General features: G+C 45.8%; 1 protein-coding gene across 1 annotated transcript in view; it reads left to right on the top strand.

Moving 5' to 3' along the window:
• The first annotated feature begins 477 nt into the window (after positions 1-477).
• Positions 478-14,871, top strand: part of CWF19L1 (CWF19-like 1, cell cycle control (S. pombe)) — a 15,510-nt gene continuing 1,116 nt past the window's right edge. The window contains exons 1-12 of the mRNA XM_010570134.1: positions 478-572; positions 2,829-2,930; positions 3,705-3,919; positions 5,618-5,736; positions 6,450-6,534; positions 7,389-7,529; positions 9,825-9,936; positions 11,614-11,693; positions 12,619-12,828; positions 13,620-13,739; positions 14,657-14,754; positions 14,848-14,866. Of these exons, the coding sequence (XP_010568436.1) occupies positions 494-572; positions 2,829-2,930; positions 3,705-3,919; positions 5,618-5,736; positions 6,450-6,534; positions 7,389-7,529; positions 9,825-9,936; positions 11,614-11,693; positions 12,619-12,828; positions 13,620-13,739; positions 14,657-14,754; positions 14,848-14,866 (1,380 nt within the window). The 5' untranslated portion in view covers positions 478-493. The remainder of the gene's footprint in view (positions 573-2,828; positions 2,931-3,704; positions 3,920-5,617; positions 5,737-6,449; positions 6,535-7,388; positions 7,530-9,824; positions 9,937-11,613; positions 11,694-12,618; positions 12,829-13,619; positions 13,740-14,656; positions 14,755-14,847; positions 14,867-14,871) is intronic.

The raw sequence follows: 14,871 nt of genomic DNA, 5'->3' as shown, positions 1-14,871 counted from the left end.
GGGCCCGCCCGGCGGGCGAGCGGGGCGCGGGGCTGGCTCGGGTCGGGTCGGGAGCCTGGCCGGGGTGACACGGGAGAAGCTCACGGGTGGGTTTCGCGTGGGGGTGATGTGCGGGGGGACGCTCGGGTGGGTGCTGCTGTCCGGAGCCGCGCTCCCCCACCTCTTTCCGCCGGCTGGAGGAAGGGGCCGGTGGCGGGGGCTTTGCACCCCCCCAGCCCTCCTTGTCCCGCACCACGGTGTGGGGAGGAGCCGCGATCCGGGAGCGTGGGAGAGCAGCTGCCGCTCTGTCACGTCAAACCCGTTCGTTTTGCCGTTCTGCCTTCGATCCCAGACACGGACAGGCACGGGGGAACCTCTGTACCCTACCGAACAAAGTGCTGTTGAAGTAGTGCACATCACGGCGTTGTGACAATACAGCAACACCCCGGTGAAAAAGTTGCGCGTGTCGTGTCTTTGGTCAAATGGCAACTCTTGCTTTATCTGATGTTTTTAGATGCTTTTGTGTGTCGGAAATTTTTTTGGCTCTACTTCAGAGACAGAATGGGCAGAGTATCGCACAGGGGCCAAGAAAGGTAAGGAAGGTGTTGTCACTCTGGATGCTGGTGATTGTGCTATTTCACGACCCACTCCGCTGTCTCATCGCAGTGTGCTTTGGAATTCAGAAGTTGCAGTTACATGCTGTAATGTTAAAGCAGTTAAACTCAAGCAGGAAAACTCCACGCAGGACAGAAAGATGGGTTTGTTTTAAAACAAATCTCATTTCTGTCACGCTCTTGGACTTGGCAGCATGAAGACGCATGTGTCCCAAGGGGTCTGCCTGCGATTTGGGCGTCAAGGCCCGTGCCTGGGTCACTGGGCCAGCACTGTTTGCAGTCATAGGAGAGACACAGGATGCTGCTAATTGGTGTCAGGGTCTTCTCTCTGCTTGCCTAGATGTCTTATGGCTCCACTTCTGTTCCTAATATCACCTCCCTACAGTTTCAGCCTGCCATGTGGGGCAGTCTTTGTTTTCGCAACCCACGTAGCCTGAGAAGCTGTAGGTACATGTTTACAGTGCTTCAGTCAGCAGGCTGTGGGATCCCAGCATGCCTGCCAGTGTATAGCCCTTCTTCTGCCACTCCTGATGCTTCCCTTGCAGAAATTTCTGGTCGTTCCCCGTTCACACCCACCTTCACGCTTCTACCACAGACGTCTCCGCAGTGTGTAGCAGTGCAGTTCTTCCCCTCCCTGCATTCAGTCCTGAGGAGAAAGGGGAAAGCAGAGGTGCTGGCGGGCTGAACATCTCTGTTCTTCAGCCACGGAGATCATAAGGCTTTCCAAAGGAGCAGGGTTTGCCCATTTCTCCTCGGTCCCTGCAGCCCTTGTGCTGAAGACATTTTTCCAGCCATGGACGTGAAAAGTCCTATGTGGACTTCTCTGCCTCTTTCCACACCCCTCTTGTAAGGGAGATGCTGCCTCACAAGCATTTGTAGTGTTCCTCTTTCCTCTTCAGTGCTACTCTGGCTCTCGGCCTTGGCGTGAGGCAAGCCAGAATGGAGCTGGGACTCTTGCTTTCTGGTTCCTCTCTACTGCTGCGTCACTTCCCAGTTATCCCCAGCTTGTTTGTGCATTTATGTGAGCTGTCTGGACAAAGACTGTCCCATTTGCTGCTTGTAGCTGAGGACTTACCGTGGTGAGGCGTGCTGCCTTGTGTTCCTATTGCTATGAGAATAGAAGAAGAATTGTTACTGGTTTAAACTTTGCTCCCCGAGGAAGCTCTCCTGTGCACGCAGGGAGAAGAGTGGGTGTTAACAGCAAAGTCTTCCCTGGACCGATGCATTTTTGTTCATCCTCACTTGAATTGTCTTTACCCTCTGAACTGTTGAAAAAATCTCTAGCTTATAACCTCGCTTATATGCACATAGATACAAACCAGATTCATGTCACTTCATTTTGGTTTTAAGCCATTCATAAAGTTTTCCAACTCTGCAATTGAAAGCAATCTCCTCTACCTTCTGACTGTGAGAGCTGGAACTTCAAGCAACAGTCTAACAACAGCTGTAGCAGAGCTGCTGCTCTCCTTTCTTAAACAGGAAACTATTGCTGTTTTTTATTCCGTGAAAAGCTTTGGACCTGTTGACTAGGTGAACTGTTGACCAGCTTACTGGTGTACTGTTCTGCCAGGAAATCTACAGGAGGTGTCTTTGACATCGGTCATTGCTTCGTCTAACTTTTAATAGCGTGAAAAGATTTGATTTATGCTGTTTGGAGAAATACATTTTTACTGATCACCTAGCTAAAAGAAATAAAAAGCAGTACTTCCCATTGCTTTTTTTGTATTATATCCACCAGTTCTAGGTGAAGTCATGCAGGAAGTTCTTTTACCAAGTGAATCAAAGAGCTGACAAACTTGAGGTTTTCCCCTAAAACATCAATGGTTTGCACTTTTTCAATAGCTATGTGAATTTAGATCTGCTTAAACTGAATCACCAGGTGTCCCTCTATGCTGGTATTTACTTAGCATTGCCTTAGGGAAGACCCATGTTTTTAGGGCTATGGATCATTTTGGAGCTGATCTGCTTATGTAGGCAGTGGAGCAAGTTGTAGTTAAAACGGAGGTTATTCTCTCCTTCTGCTCTATGCATCTGTGGAAACAGCAGGCTTGGGGACTTATTTTGAAGGAAGGTTTCTTGTTCTGTGCTTATTGCTCCTCAGCACACAGCAAAGGAGTGGTGTTGGGGTCTGTAGGAAAGGATGGGACCTGCTGTGATTCCTAGTAAATGTGGATGGAACTTGTGCTAACGTACTTGAATTAAAGCAGACTGAGTACATGTGGTTTTCTTCCTCAGCTCCAATTCCAACCTTCGTGCTTGGCGCTAATGACCAAGAGACTGTGAGCTATTTTCCAGAAGTCAGTGGCTGTGAATTAGCTGAGAACATCACTTATTTAGGTAAGGCTTCGAGTGGTTTGTGATAAGGGATGTGCCCGGTTGTGCTTTCTTGAAGGTTTTCTGCTCTTCCCACTTCAAAGCCCTTCCTTTCTCCGGAAATTTTAAGGTGTCATTTCTTATGCTGGGGTTCAGACTGGAGTTGAACTCTATGTTGAAAGGCTGACAGTCTTCTACATAAAATGTGAAAGAGAACCCTGCTTTTTTTGTTGTGTTCTAACACTGAATTTGCTAACCAAAAGCAAGAGCCTGTTCTTTGTGAGTATCTTACTCCCATAGCATGCCTGTCTTTGTATGGGGAAGGTTTCCTACTTGAAGTATGATTTTGCTATGCTCTGAGGCTGTACTGGAGTAGCAGAGGTAAGAAGTGTCATCTTTAAAGGTAATGAAGCTGTAGCAAAGCTAAAAGGAAAAACTAATTTCTTTCTAGATTGCCACCTGACAAAAAGCATAACAAGTAAAGGCACTTGCAACTGGCTTTTTTTACTCAGCCTTCAAACTGAGCTTTTGATATGGATTGATTTTGGGGAAGCAAGATAGCAGTGAGGAGAGAAGGCTAGGGGTTGTCTGAACAGCTGCTTCCCTGCAGGCAGGGTTGGATTTGAGCCATTGCACTACAACATGTCTTTGCTGCAGTTTATGGGCACAGAAAATGAGCTGCCTGTAAGGATAGTTTCAGTAAGGCAGGACTGCTGAATTTGGTCCTCTGTCTACGATCTGACTAAGAGATTACTTGCAAAGTCTACATCTCAAGCGCGTGCCTGTGTATTAATGCAGGCCGTCGAGGTCTTTACAGTGGTACTTCTGGACTGCAGATCGCATACCTGAGTGGTACCGAGTCCCAGGATGAGCCAGCTCCTGCCTACAGTTTTAGCGCAAAGGATGTGGCGGAATTGAAAACATCTTTGTTATCAACCCCAAACTTCAAAGGTGTGGATATATTGCTGACGTCTCCCTGGCCCAGAGATGTGGGGACTTTTGCTAACAGTGCGGTAAGTGTTCTGTTTTCTGGTGCAATGGTTTTCCAGTTGAATTTAACAAAGGATTGCCTCGCTGCTTGCTGTGGCGGTTTGGGCTACTGGGCCATGTCTGAGTGCTTGAGAAAGCTGAGAGTAAAAAACAGACAGCGGATGTTCTGGTTCTTCAGAGAAGGAGGACAAATGGGAAGGGGAATTTGTGAAATTTCAGGGTGTTTTATCTGTCTCTGCCTGAAAAATCAGAGTCGATTAGCTTTCATCTGATCACAAATGTTGCTCTGAATATGCAAGGCCATATACTGTGGCAAAACTATGCTTTTTGCTTCCTCTCAGTATCATCCAACATCCAAAAAGAGATACGATCCCCAATCTAAAAGCATAAAGACCCTCCCTCATCTCCAACCCCGTCCCCCCCCCCCAAAAAAACCAAAACCCCACCAACTCCACTAGCCTAGGGATTTGAAGAGAAACAAGTTGTAGGGATATTCTGGCTTAAAAAGAAAATTTGTGTCTCGAAATTCCCATGGGGATTCTCTGTAGTAGTTCAGTGTATCATTTCACACTTGGCTTCCCTTGGCATGAATTTTCTGAGAAAGTACTCATTTGGATTAACAGAGGAGTATACTAATAGTGGTTATATTCAAATATGCATCTTGTTGCAGTGTGTACTTTATCAACTGAGGATTTCAGTAATAAGTCTTGGAGATTCCCTTGTGCACTGCATCCCTGAAATCCTGTCACTCAAATAAAGCAGGAGGTTTGAGGAATGAATAATTGGGTCTCTTGCTCTTTGTGACCTGAAGTTTCTGTTTCAGCAAAAGTGGTGTGAGGAGCTAAATTGCATGGACGAGAACTGACTCCCTAGAGAAGTCTGTGGGTTTCCTTTTCCTGACATGCTTTGTAGCTCTGATTGTTTTCAGTGGGGCTGGAAGCAGACACTGCTGGGCTCCCCTCTGCCATGCTTCCTGCAAGGGCAGCAGGCGGGAGCACAGAGAGGAAAACCGCTTTCTTGAGGGTGGGTTAGTGCCTGTCACACTGCCGCAATGAAGGGCTGTGACAGATGCCTGCCAGGTCACAGTCTCGTTCCCTGTGCTTTTACCAAAGATAACAAGGTAAGAGGCATAAGCTGATTCTGAACTTCTCTCCTCTCCTGCCCTTTTCCTTCCCTACTTCACTTCGCAGTCTAAGGCTAATGGGGAAAAAACATCACAAGAGCCTTCACCCAAGCAAGTGGTTTGAAGTCTGCTCTTGGGTTGTGTTCTGTTTTGCTCTGACTTCTTAGGAATGGGAGCGGGATAAAATTCAGCTTCCTAAGGAAACCTCAGAGCTTTCCTGTTCGCTTGACTTGTGCGCTAAAGGTTGGGCACTCTGGACATGTGGTCAAATATGTCTTAATGATTTTGACATCTGTTGGTGTTTGCCAAACTCACTCTGTGCTGCCCTGGCTCCCCATGACCAAGAGAAGGAAAATATGACAAACTTGGATTGATGAAATGAGTGGATGCAAACCCTGAGTACACAGAATGGACTAAATGAGTAGGCTGTGGTTGGTGATAAGAGATCAAGCCCTTTTGACTATTTTTTCCACTTCCAAGGAATGCTGACCACTATAGTCAGTCTCTATGTTTCCAGCATGCAGTTCTGTATAAAACTGTTTCTTTTCACTGCAATCGGACAGGTTTTGTTAAATAAAACTTGGTTTGTATTTTGTAGGGAGAAATAGATACCAAGAAATGTGGCTCCAAGTTAGTATCTGATCTAGCTGCAAGTCTCAAACCAAGGTACCACTTTGCTGCCCTGGAGAAGGCCTATTACGAAAGACTTCCTTACAGGTTTGTTAGACCGTGTGAAATAGCATGTATTTTCTAATAAGAGTTAGTTTTTAAAGAATGCAGGAGGACAACTTTAAAATAATTTTATGAAGTCATCCAGCCCCAACGCAGGGTCAAGATTGTTTCTTAGATGCGTCTTATTACCATAATTCCTGCTGCCTCGAAAACTGTGCTGTTGCTGACAGTACTTGTCTGAGTATGTTGCTGTGAATCTGATGCCAAGTTAGTTGCCCTTAGTTGCATTTAAACAGTGTTCAGCCTAATTCAGGGGTGTACCTCTGAAAACATATCATGGAAAAGCTCTTGTGTGGTGAAGAGACTGGTGTCTTCAGTCATAACTTTGTATATAAAATGTGATTAGGGACGTAAGGTAGGTGTCAGAACAACCTAAAATAAAACTAAGGCTGTCGTGTTAATGTTGGGTAAGACTGTTATCCTTTCCACAGGAAACACTTCAAAGGTGTGGCTGTTTTCAGACCAGTGAATTTTCCTCCCCTCTCTGTATTTGGACTGCAGTGAGAGGTCATTTTGGTCTGTGCAGCTGTTTGCTGTTAGCTGTTTGAGTCCGTCTGTCCTCAAACCTCCTTGTTCTGGGCCAGAGACTGTATGTGGCTGGCGTGCTGTCTGAATAGCTTCATGGAGGACACATGGTTTTCCTACTGTCTTTTTCTATATTGTATAAGCCAGTACAGTCATGTTCTGCTTCCTTACAGAAATCACAGAGTGCTACAGCAGACCCCACAGCATGTGAGCAGGTTTATTGCACTTGCTGATGTTGGCAATACAAGCAAGAAAAAGGTACTGACGCTCTTGAATCTTTCTTCTTTTCTCAAGTAGAAGTAATAGGGCAGCAAGCCCAGCTTTGGCTAGCTAGAGGACAGTGTCAGTCACTTAAAAGCTTGACTGAAGTGGAGGGATCTGTCTCACTTGAGTAATACATACCATTTGCCCATTATGTCAGAAGGGTAAGGGCTGCAAGATGTGTTCTGAGGCACCTTTGTTCTTCTCTGTCTGGTCAAATGGCATGTGGCTGTGAAAACAGCTGCAGAGGAAAGTGGTTAGAAAGCTGCGATTCCTTCCTCTTCCCCAGCTGCTTTATGTATTTTCTGTTCGCATGGCCTGCTTCAAGAAGGAAGCGAAATTCCAAAGAACCCCTTACAAATCACTGACAGTAACTAACTTCTGGGATGGGAAGGGGCTGGGTTTTTTTAACCTGTTTCTCTTCTCCCCTTAAGAAAGTTACCGAATATTGATGTAGAAGGACAGGTTGCTAGTAGTTAAGAAGGCATTGGAACCAGGCCTGGTAACAAAAAAAGGTCCAGGAGTTCTGGACAGAAAGAAGGCCTGGAAACAGGCAAGGATCAAGGTCATTTCTTTTTCAAGTAAGATGCTTTTGAAAAAGATCTTTCCATAAAGTGAAAGAAGTGAGCCACTTGGAAGCACTTCATAAACTCTTGGTTGCACTGGGTGGGAGACTGGCACAGGGAATGTGTTTCTCATGTCCTGCTTTAGCTTAAACACTGATTTACTGAGTTCTTGCAGTGCCAAGTTGTGTGTTACCATTTCAGGGTGGCTTAGTTCACAGCTGACCTCTTCAGAGTTGTAGTCATGGCAAGAGCTTCTTGCGTTTGAGCCATGTGTTTTTGTTCTAGTATCTCTATGCCTTCAGCATTGTGCCAATGAGCTTGATGGACCCTGCAGAGCTAGTGAAACAGCCACAGGACGTCACTGAAAATCCGTACCGAAAATCGCAGAAGGAGGCACAGAAGACCAAAGCACCCCTGTGTGCAGAGGTACTGCTGCCTTCTCCTTCATGTGTGCACTCTGGTTTCACTCTTCACTCTCTCTGTTCAGGGAGCTTAGAACAGTGTTTGGCTTTAACCTTGGAATATTTCTGTCCAAAACACTTCAGGGTTCTGTGTAAACTATTTGCATCAACCAAATTGTATAGATGCAATGCATGGGAGTTACAGTTTGCCCCTTCTTAAACCAACCGTATCCTGGGCTGCATCAAAAGAAGCATAACCAGCAGGTCCAGGGAGGTGATTCTCTCCCTCTTTTCTGCTCTGGTGAGACCCCACTGGCAGTACTGTATCCAGCTCTGGGGTCACTAGTGCAAGAAAGACATGGACCTGTTGGAGGGAGTCCAGAGGAGGGCCACAAAAGTGATCAGAGGATTGGAATGTCCCCCCTGTGAGGAAAGGCAGAGAGACTTGGGGTTGTTCAGCCTGGAGAAGAGAAGGGTCTGGGGACACCTTATTGTGGCCTTTCAACACTTAAAAGGGGCTTACAAGAAAGATGGGGACAGACTTTTTGATAGGACAAGGGGTAATGGTTTTAAACTAGAAGAGGGTAGATTCAGACTAGATACAAGGAAGACATTTCTTACAATGAGGGTGGTGAAACACCGGAACAGGTTGCCAAGAGAGGTGGTAAGATGCCCCATCCCTGGAAACATTCAAGGCCACGTTGGACGGGGTTCTGAGCAACCTGGTCTAGTTACAGATGTCCCTGCTCATTGCAGGGGGGGTTGGTCTAGATGACCTTTAAAGGTCCCTTCCAACCCAAACCATTCTATGATTCTTCCTGCAGGCCTGCATGGTGATGCTGTAGTTAGATCTGCTTGCTGGTCAGAACTGCTCCCTGTGGGCACCTCGGCACATACAGTCTTATTCTTTCTAAGCTTGTAAACTACAGATTAGTCCTTTGCAGTTGGCCCCCAGTTTTCTGCCTTAGGCTGCTGGCTACTCAGGTGCTACTTTATTTGATGTTGCATGTCCACTGTGTCCCTTAATGCTGGTGAAAGAGGTGTTGGGTACTGTTTTTTCTTGAGTGTCTTAAGTTACCACCTTTGTGCTCCTTTAAATATTGATTACTTGCCACCTGACAGCAGAAGGGTTCCTTCCTGGGGCCTGAACTCTGAGCTTCAGAGTCAGAAGCTTTGAAATCCCCAACTTTGTAAGTCACTCATCAGACAAGTGGCTTGTGTTCATCTGTGTAAAGGCTCAGATTGTCTTCCTGTGCAGAGCACATTTTGCCTTCTAAGCACTGTGGGATACTCTGCTTATGTAGACATTTGAACAGCAGTGCTTTTGTATCTCAAGGTGTGTAGAGAAACCAAACTGTGAAATCATTGCCTGTTGCGGGGGAATACTGAGCCTGAGGTTAGAGCTGAGGTAGGCTTTGCTGAACCAGCGTCAGGTAGGTAGTGCAAGCGTTGCTCTCCAGTCTTTCTCCCTGGAGCATGCACACAGAGCGAAGGGCTGGCTCCTTCCAGATGGCAGCGTGGGTGGGCATGAGGGTTACAGACACCTCCTGATCCCTTTAGCTATGACAACTTCCCTGCCCCCAGCTGAGATTTGCTGTCGTGTTCAACCCCTGGCAACAAGGCTTTTTCAGAGACCAAACAGTCAATAACTTGATGGAAGCAAAAATTCTTGTGCATTTGAGCTTCAATATCCAATTGAAGACAGGCAGGAAAGCTTGCCAAGTTTACTGGGAAAAATGCTTCTGTTGTACATAACAGTTCTTCCAGCATGGATTGGATTTTAAACTGCAGTTGTGCTCCTGTGTGGGAACTAAGCTAAGCTTGCGCAAGCAGCCCTGTTCTTTGCTGTCCCCTTCCCCAGTGCTTTCCTCTGCAGCATTAATGCCTTCTAGTGGCATTTTGCTTTACGTTACCACTTAGTCAAGTGGTTTCAGCCTCTGTGTGAGTCTGTTGAGAGGCTAACATCTCTAAGAAATAAAGACATTCTTTTGTCACTGGCTCTCAAGTGAAAAAGAGATTTGAACAATCCATAAAATCAAGCAATTCTGAATGTTCAACATAAGGCTAAATAGCACAATCTAGCAATTTGGGGCAGCTCTCCTAGAATTTTTTCCTTGGCTGAGGCTGCGTATCCAGGTAGGCAAAGTCTGCTGCATTACTGGGAGAGCTCAATTCATTCTGTTCCAGGATATCGATGCTTTTGCTGTTGATGCTTTTCGAAGGTGGTTACACACCTCTTCAGGAAAATGCAAATTCTTGTATGTACTGTGACTCTCTGTGATGCGGTTATAATGGGCTTCGGTTTTCATTTTCTAAACAGGAAGAACCAGCCTGTCAGTTTTTCTTTGATTTGAAGAAGCATCAGGGAAAGAAACGTCCCTCAGATGAGAAAGAGAGAGGGAACTCCCAACCTAAGCAAGCCAAAAAACCCCGTAAGTACGCGGATGCTTTTTTCCTGAGCTCTTCCTTTGAGGCATTGGACCATCTCACTCTTCGTTTTTCTCAAGCTGTTGAGCTGTACAGGTCAGCTTGCCAACGTACTCTGTCACTACACTAGATGCTGTGGGAATACAGAGTAATGAAAGGTCCCTTGTTTCCTACAAACCTGACAATTAATAGGTGAAAGAAAAGTTAAAAGCATAGTTTAAAAGCTAGTTGGATCTGTGGTGGTTGTGGCTGGGCTGATGCCATTTACCCTCTGAACCAGACTGGCCTCTGAACATGACAACAGGCAGTTTCACAAAGCAGCGTGTTTCCATTCAGAGGGACTGCAAGAGACAGGATCGCAGTGCTGATGAGTTCTTGAAACACCACTTCAGTTGTTCTGTGCTGTGAGTTCATGAAGTATTAATGAACTGTGTAGGGAGGAAGCCCTTCTGTTACCTCTCTATTTCTGGGCTGTAAATATCATTAGAGTTTGGCTGACTTGTAGAAATTGTGATCTTTAAAGATTTCGTTTCGACTTCTCAGTGACAGCATTACTGCAAGCATGTATCTTTAGAAATGTTGGTCTCGGTTATAAAGAAATTTTGGCTTAAAATGCAAATGTAGGTGTCAGCTTCCCCTTTTGTTTCTGTGAAAGCTAGTCCCACTGCCAGTGGGTAAGAAGACATTCTTCAGAAATGCCTCTGGTAGATAAGTCTGGTTGCCTTTGTTACGTGAGACTAAGTTGTTCAGTTTTTTATTTACTAGATTTCCATACCCTTTGCATAGTCCTTGCACATAACAGTTCTATGGGCTAAATTACTGTATGCTAAAACGAGCAGTGTCATTGCTCTATACGTGCCTGCAGAGGCACAACTGGCTGTAATGGCAGTCAGTTTTGATGAAAGAATGTGTATGGGTTTTCTTGTTTTCCCCCATCACTTCTGTAGGACATAGTGTGCCATTGTGCATATTCATATAACTTCCAAAGTCTTCTGGAGTTTGATGTCATGAGAAGAGAGCCTTGTTACACTGTTTTGCTCAGAAATGAACCCCAGAATTGGACGTTTGGTTTCCTGCAGTTCTTGAGAACTTTGTCACATTTATTGCATTTGCAAAGCTGATTGTCTATCCTTGTATGCAACCTGCAGAGGATGTGAATATAGTATTTGACCCTAAGGAGAGGCCTAGGTTATCAATGCCATCAACTTATATTAAAGGTCAGCACAGGTATTGCAGTTTGGGTGTGAATCCAGGTGGTTTTGAGTGTGATGAATAGGCCAGAACTGACAAGTGTGTTTGACAGCATCTGTCCTTGTCTGTACCTATGCAGTAATTTTACCTTATTTTGATTTGTCTGTTTAAATTTGCTGGTGCTTTCTTATTAGTGAGCTGTAACCACTAAATTCCTGGGATTAGTGCTCTTCCATTAAATTAGAGCACTCGATGAGAATGGCAGTCAGCAAGGGTCTGACTGCCGCGACGTCTCTTGCTGCGTTTGCCCAGAGGCACCAGTTCTCTGACCAGACCTGCTTCCAGGAGCTGTGTCCTTCTGACATCTTCAGCACTTTATCAGCTGGGAAGGGTGGCTGGAAAATAACACCTCTTCAAGATCTTTTTCTGTTCCTTGTTCTGACAAATGAGCCCTGTGCTAACACTTGTTTCTCTTTCCTCTCCCAATAAAGCACAGCCCACGGGGCCCTGCTGGTTCTGCCTCGCCAGCCCAGAAGTTGAGAAGCACTTGGTTGTTAGTATTGGCACGCATGTAAGTACCCATAGCACGTTCTTTGCTATGTGATGGCAGAATCGTGCTAATACACAGCAATATAAAATATCAATCTCCAATTTTAAATCTTAAGAAAAACAAACAAACTTTATTTGAAGCTGACTCTTGGGGTTTTTTTTTTCAGTTTCTTTGCTTCTCCCCTACAAAAGACGTAGGTATGTAGATATTAAAAAATGAAGCATGGCCCAATTTTGCTCTGGCAGCAGAGCTGCACTACAGTGCCACAACACTTTTTGCTGTGCCAGCCCTCATGGTTTGCTTATGTTACCATCTGGCAGAACTTTTCCAGTGTGAAAAACTGCGGCCTGCTTTGGCAGCAGGATGCACCATCTGGAGTTATGCCGTATCTCCCTCGGATGATTGGTTCCAGTTTTGTTATATATAGATTAAACAGAAGATCAGATAGCTTTAAAGTTCACACCTCGAAGTACGTCTTGGAGATTAATTCAATCATTGGTGTATTCACTTTGCTTAAAGTTATTGCTCCTGTATAGCATAATCCACTTCAAACTGCTACAGGGACAGATTGGTCCACGGACTTATTTTAAAATAAGCTGTTAACAATTTTCAGGTGGATTTTCTTGTCATAGTAAGAAATTCTAGCCACAGTGGTGAAGTTCACTCAGCTGCTTTCTTGCAGACAAGGCATTCTCTGACATTCAAAAGATTTTTTTTTTTTTGTGTGTCCTTTAGCAGTCCCTCTCTCTTTCTCATTCCTCTAGTAATTAATAAATAGCTAATAAACAATCCCTAATAAGTGACATAGAGGAGAAGACTTTGCTGTTCCTGAGGCAGAATCGCTAGGCTGGGGGATACTCAGAATGCAGTCAGAGAGTAAATTTCCACAGCGTGGTAAATAAGTGTTGCTTGTAGTGAGTAACTGGTGTGTATTGTTTCACTCTAGTGCTATCTTGCCCTGGCCAAAGGTGGCTTATTACCTGATCACGTCTTGATTTTGCCTATTGGGCACTATCAGTCAGTGGTTGACTTGTCTTCAGAGGTGGTGGAAGAAGTGACCAAGTACAAGTCTGCCCTAAAGGAATTTTTCAGAAGCAAGGGAAAGAGATATGTCCTATTTGAAAGAAACTATAGGAGTCAGCATCTGCAGTTACAGGTATGGTTTTAGTGTCACGGTGGGAGAATATAAACTTGCACTTATCTGCAAATGAATTGAAAGAGAAAGCTCACCTTCAAATTTCCCTCTTTATTCTGTACCTTCCCAGAGTATGGAGAGAAGTCATCCTACCCACAGACAGAGACAGAGCAAAAATAAAACCAGTGTGCTGGTTCTACCACAGTCCTTTAATTCTTCCTGTTACAGCAGCACAGCATTGGTTGTGTTGAGTGGGTGAGGAAAACTTCTCCCTGCATGGAACTGATTAAAAAACCCACAGGGTTTTCAGATAGGTTACAAGACCTTGCTCTGACTCTGATCGGCTCACACTGGCACATGGACTGTGGCACTCACATTTGTAACTAAAGTAGGATGAAAATCTAAAGATATATGCAGAACTCTGGTCTCCGTCTACCAGTACCAGCCCTTTGATTTTCTTTTTTTTTTTTTTTTTGTCCTTGTGTGTCAATCCTGTAGGGGTTTAATGTGGTAGTTTCTGTATTTGGCAGATCTGTAATTGTATCAGAGCGGCCTTAAACTACCACAGAGATCAGAAAGGAGAAGGCTGAGCTGAGAACTTTTCAAGCTTTTTGGTTTTCAGCTTTTTGTTCAGCTCCTACAGAAAAAAAATCTCATAAGTTTAAGCCTGTACAGATAGGTGCTCACCTGTCTTGTTTGATGATGCTGAGCAGTACTGAGGAGCATACCAGCTCCAGTGATGGATTGATTGCTTTCTGCAAGTGGTTTGTTTTGTCTTTTCTTTTTACGGAAATGTAGTCCTCCCTCTCCAGGTGATTCCTGTCCCATTGGACCACTGTACTTCCGAAGACATTAAAGAGTCCTTTATTGCACAGGCACAGGAACAACAGATTGAATTATTAGAAATCCCAGAGCACTCAGATATCACGCAAGTATGAGACAAGATTTCGCCTCTTTCTTACTTTCCCTCTGTCCTGTCTAAGCTGCTGTTTCCCTCTGAGGTCACTTTGTGTGGTAGGTTTAAGCTGTGGGAGGCAGACCATTGTAGACTTGATGTGGAGATGTGCCAGGTGTATTCTGCTTTGGGTGAAGTTCTCATGAACAACAGATGCATTCCTTATTTTAAGATTATTCCAGCCACGTGTAGGGCTTGCTGAAGTCATTCCTTCTGATACCAAACATCAACCCTCTTTCAGTGCTGCTGCCTATCAGGTAGTTTTAGGTTGCCTTGGGTAAGAATTTGAAAGAAATCTTCCTGTTGTATCGGAGAAATGAGTCAGTAGTGCCATAGGGTGATTTTTTTTCTTTGTGCTCGGCGGCCACAGGGAGACCTGGTCTGTGGCAGGAGGCAGAAATAGCGTGTGTGCATGTTTGTCTCTCTCAAAGCCATTACAGCTATTGATAACCCACGCTGGCAAGCTTAGGGGCTGATTTCTCAGCCGAGAAATGTGAATGTAGTCTCTTCGCCTGCTTTTTTTCCTCTCAAAATGTGGTGTACTGGCATGGGATGACCTCGGTCAGGTTGAGAATGATCGGAACTGCCCGATTCTCTCATTTACCCACTCTGCAGTGGTAAGCGCAGAATCAAACCACGAAATAAATGATGGTAGCGCCCTGTGCGCATCATCCGCTGAGGACCCCCGCGGAAGGCGACCCGTGGCTTCCCCCTCCCGTGGCAGTTAGGGTTTCCAGTTCGGCGTCCCTGGGGCGGTGGGTTCGGTTTGCCGAGTTTCCCCTCTCTCCGGTTAGGAGACATCTGCTCTTTTCCAAGAAACCGTGCTCTGTGCTGGCGGGGGGGGCTCTGCAGCGGGGGCCCCCCCCCTCCTCCCCCCTCCTCCCCCCCCCGCAGGTGGCGCAGCCGGGGACGCCCTACTTCTACGTGGAGCTGGACACGGGGGAGAAGCTCTTCCACCGCATCCGCGGTCGCTTCCCGCTGCACTTCGGCAGGTCGGTGCCTCTACCCCCCCCCGCCCCCCCCCCCCCCGGCGGCGGTGACGTCGGCGGCGACGGCGTTGGTGACGCCGCGTCTGTGTTTCGCAGGGAGGTGCTGGCGAGCGAGGCGCT

The sequence above is a fragment of the Haliaeetus leucocephalus genome, unplaced genomic scaffold, assembly GCF_000737465.1.
Source record: "Haliaeetus leucocephalus isolate CR32 unplaced genomic scaffold, Haliaeetus_leucocephalus-4.0 Scaffold291, whole genome shotgun sequence".
NCBI lineage: Eukaryota > Metazoa > Chordata > Aves > Accipitriformes > Accipitridae > Haliaeetus > Haliaeetus leucocephalus.
The sequence above is the reverse complement of the archived record's forward strand: the minus strand, read 5'-3'. Positions and strand labels throughout refer to the sequence as shown.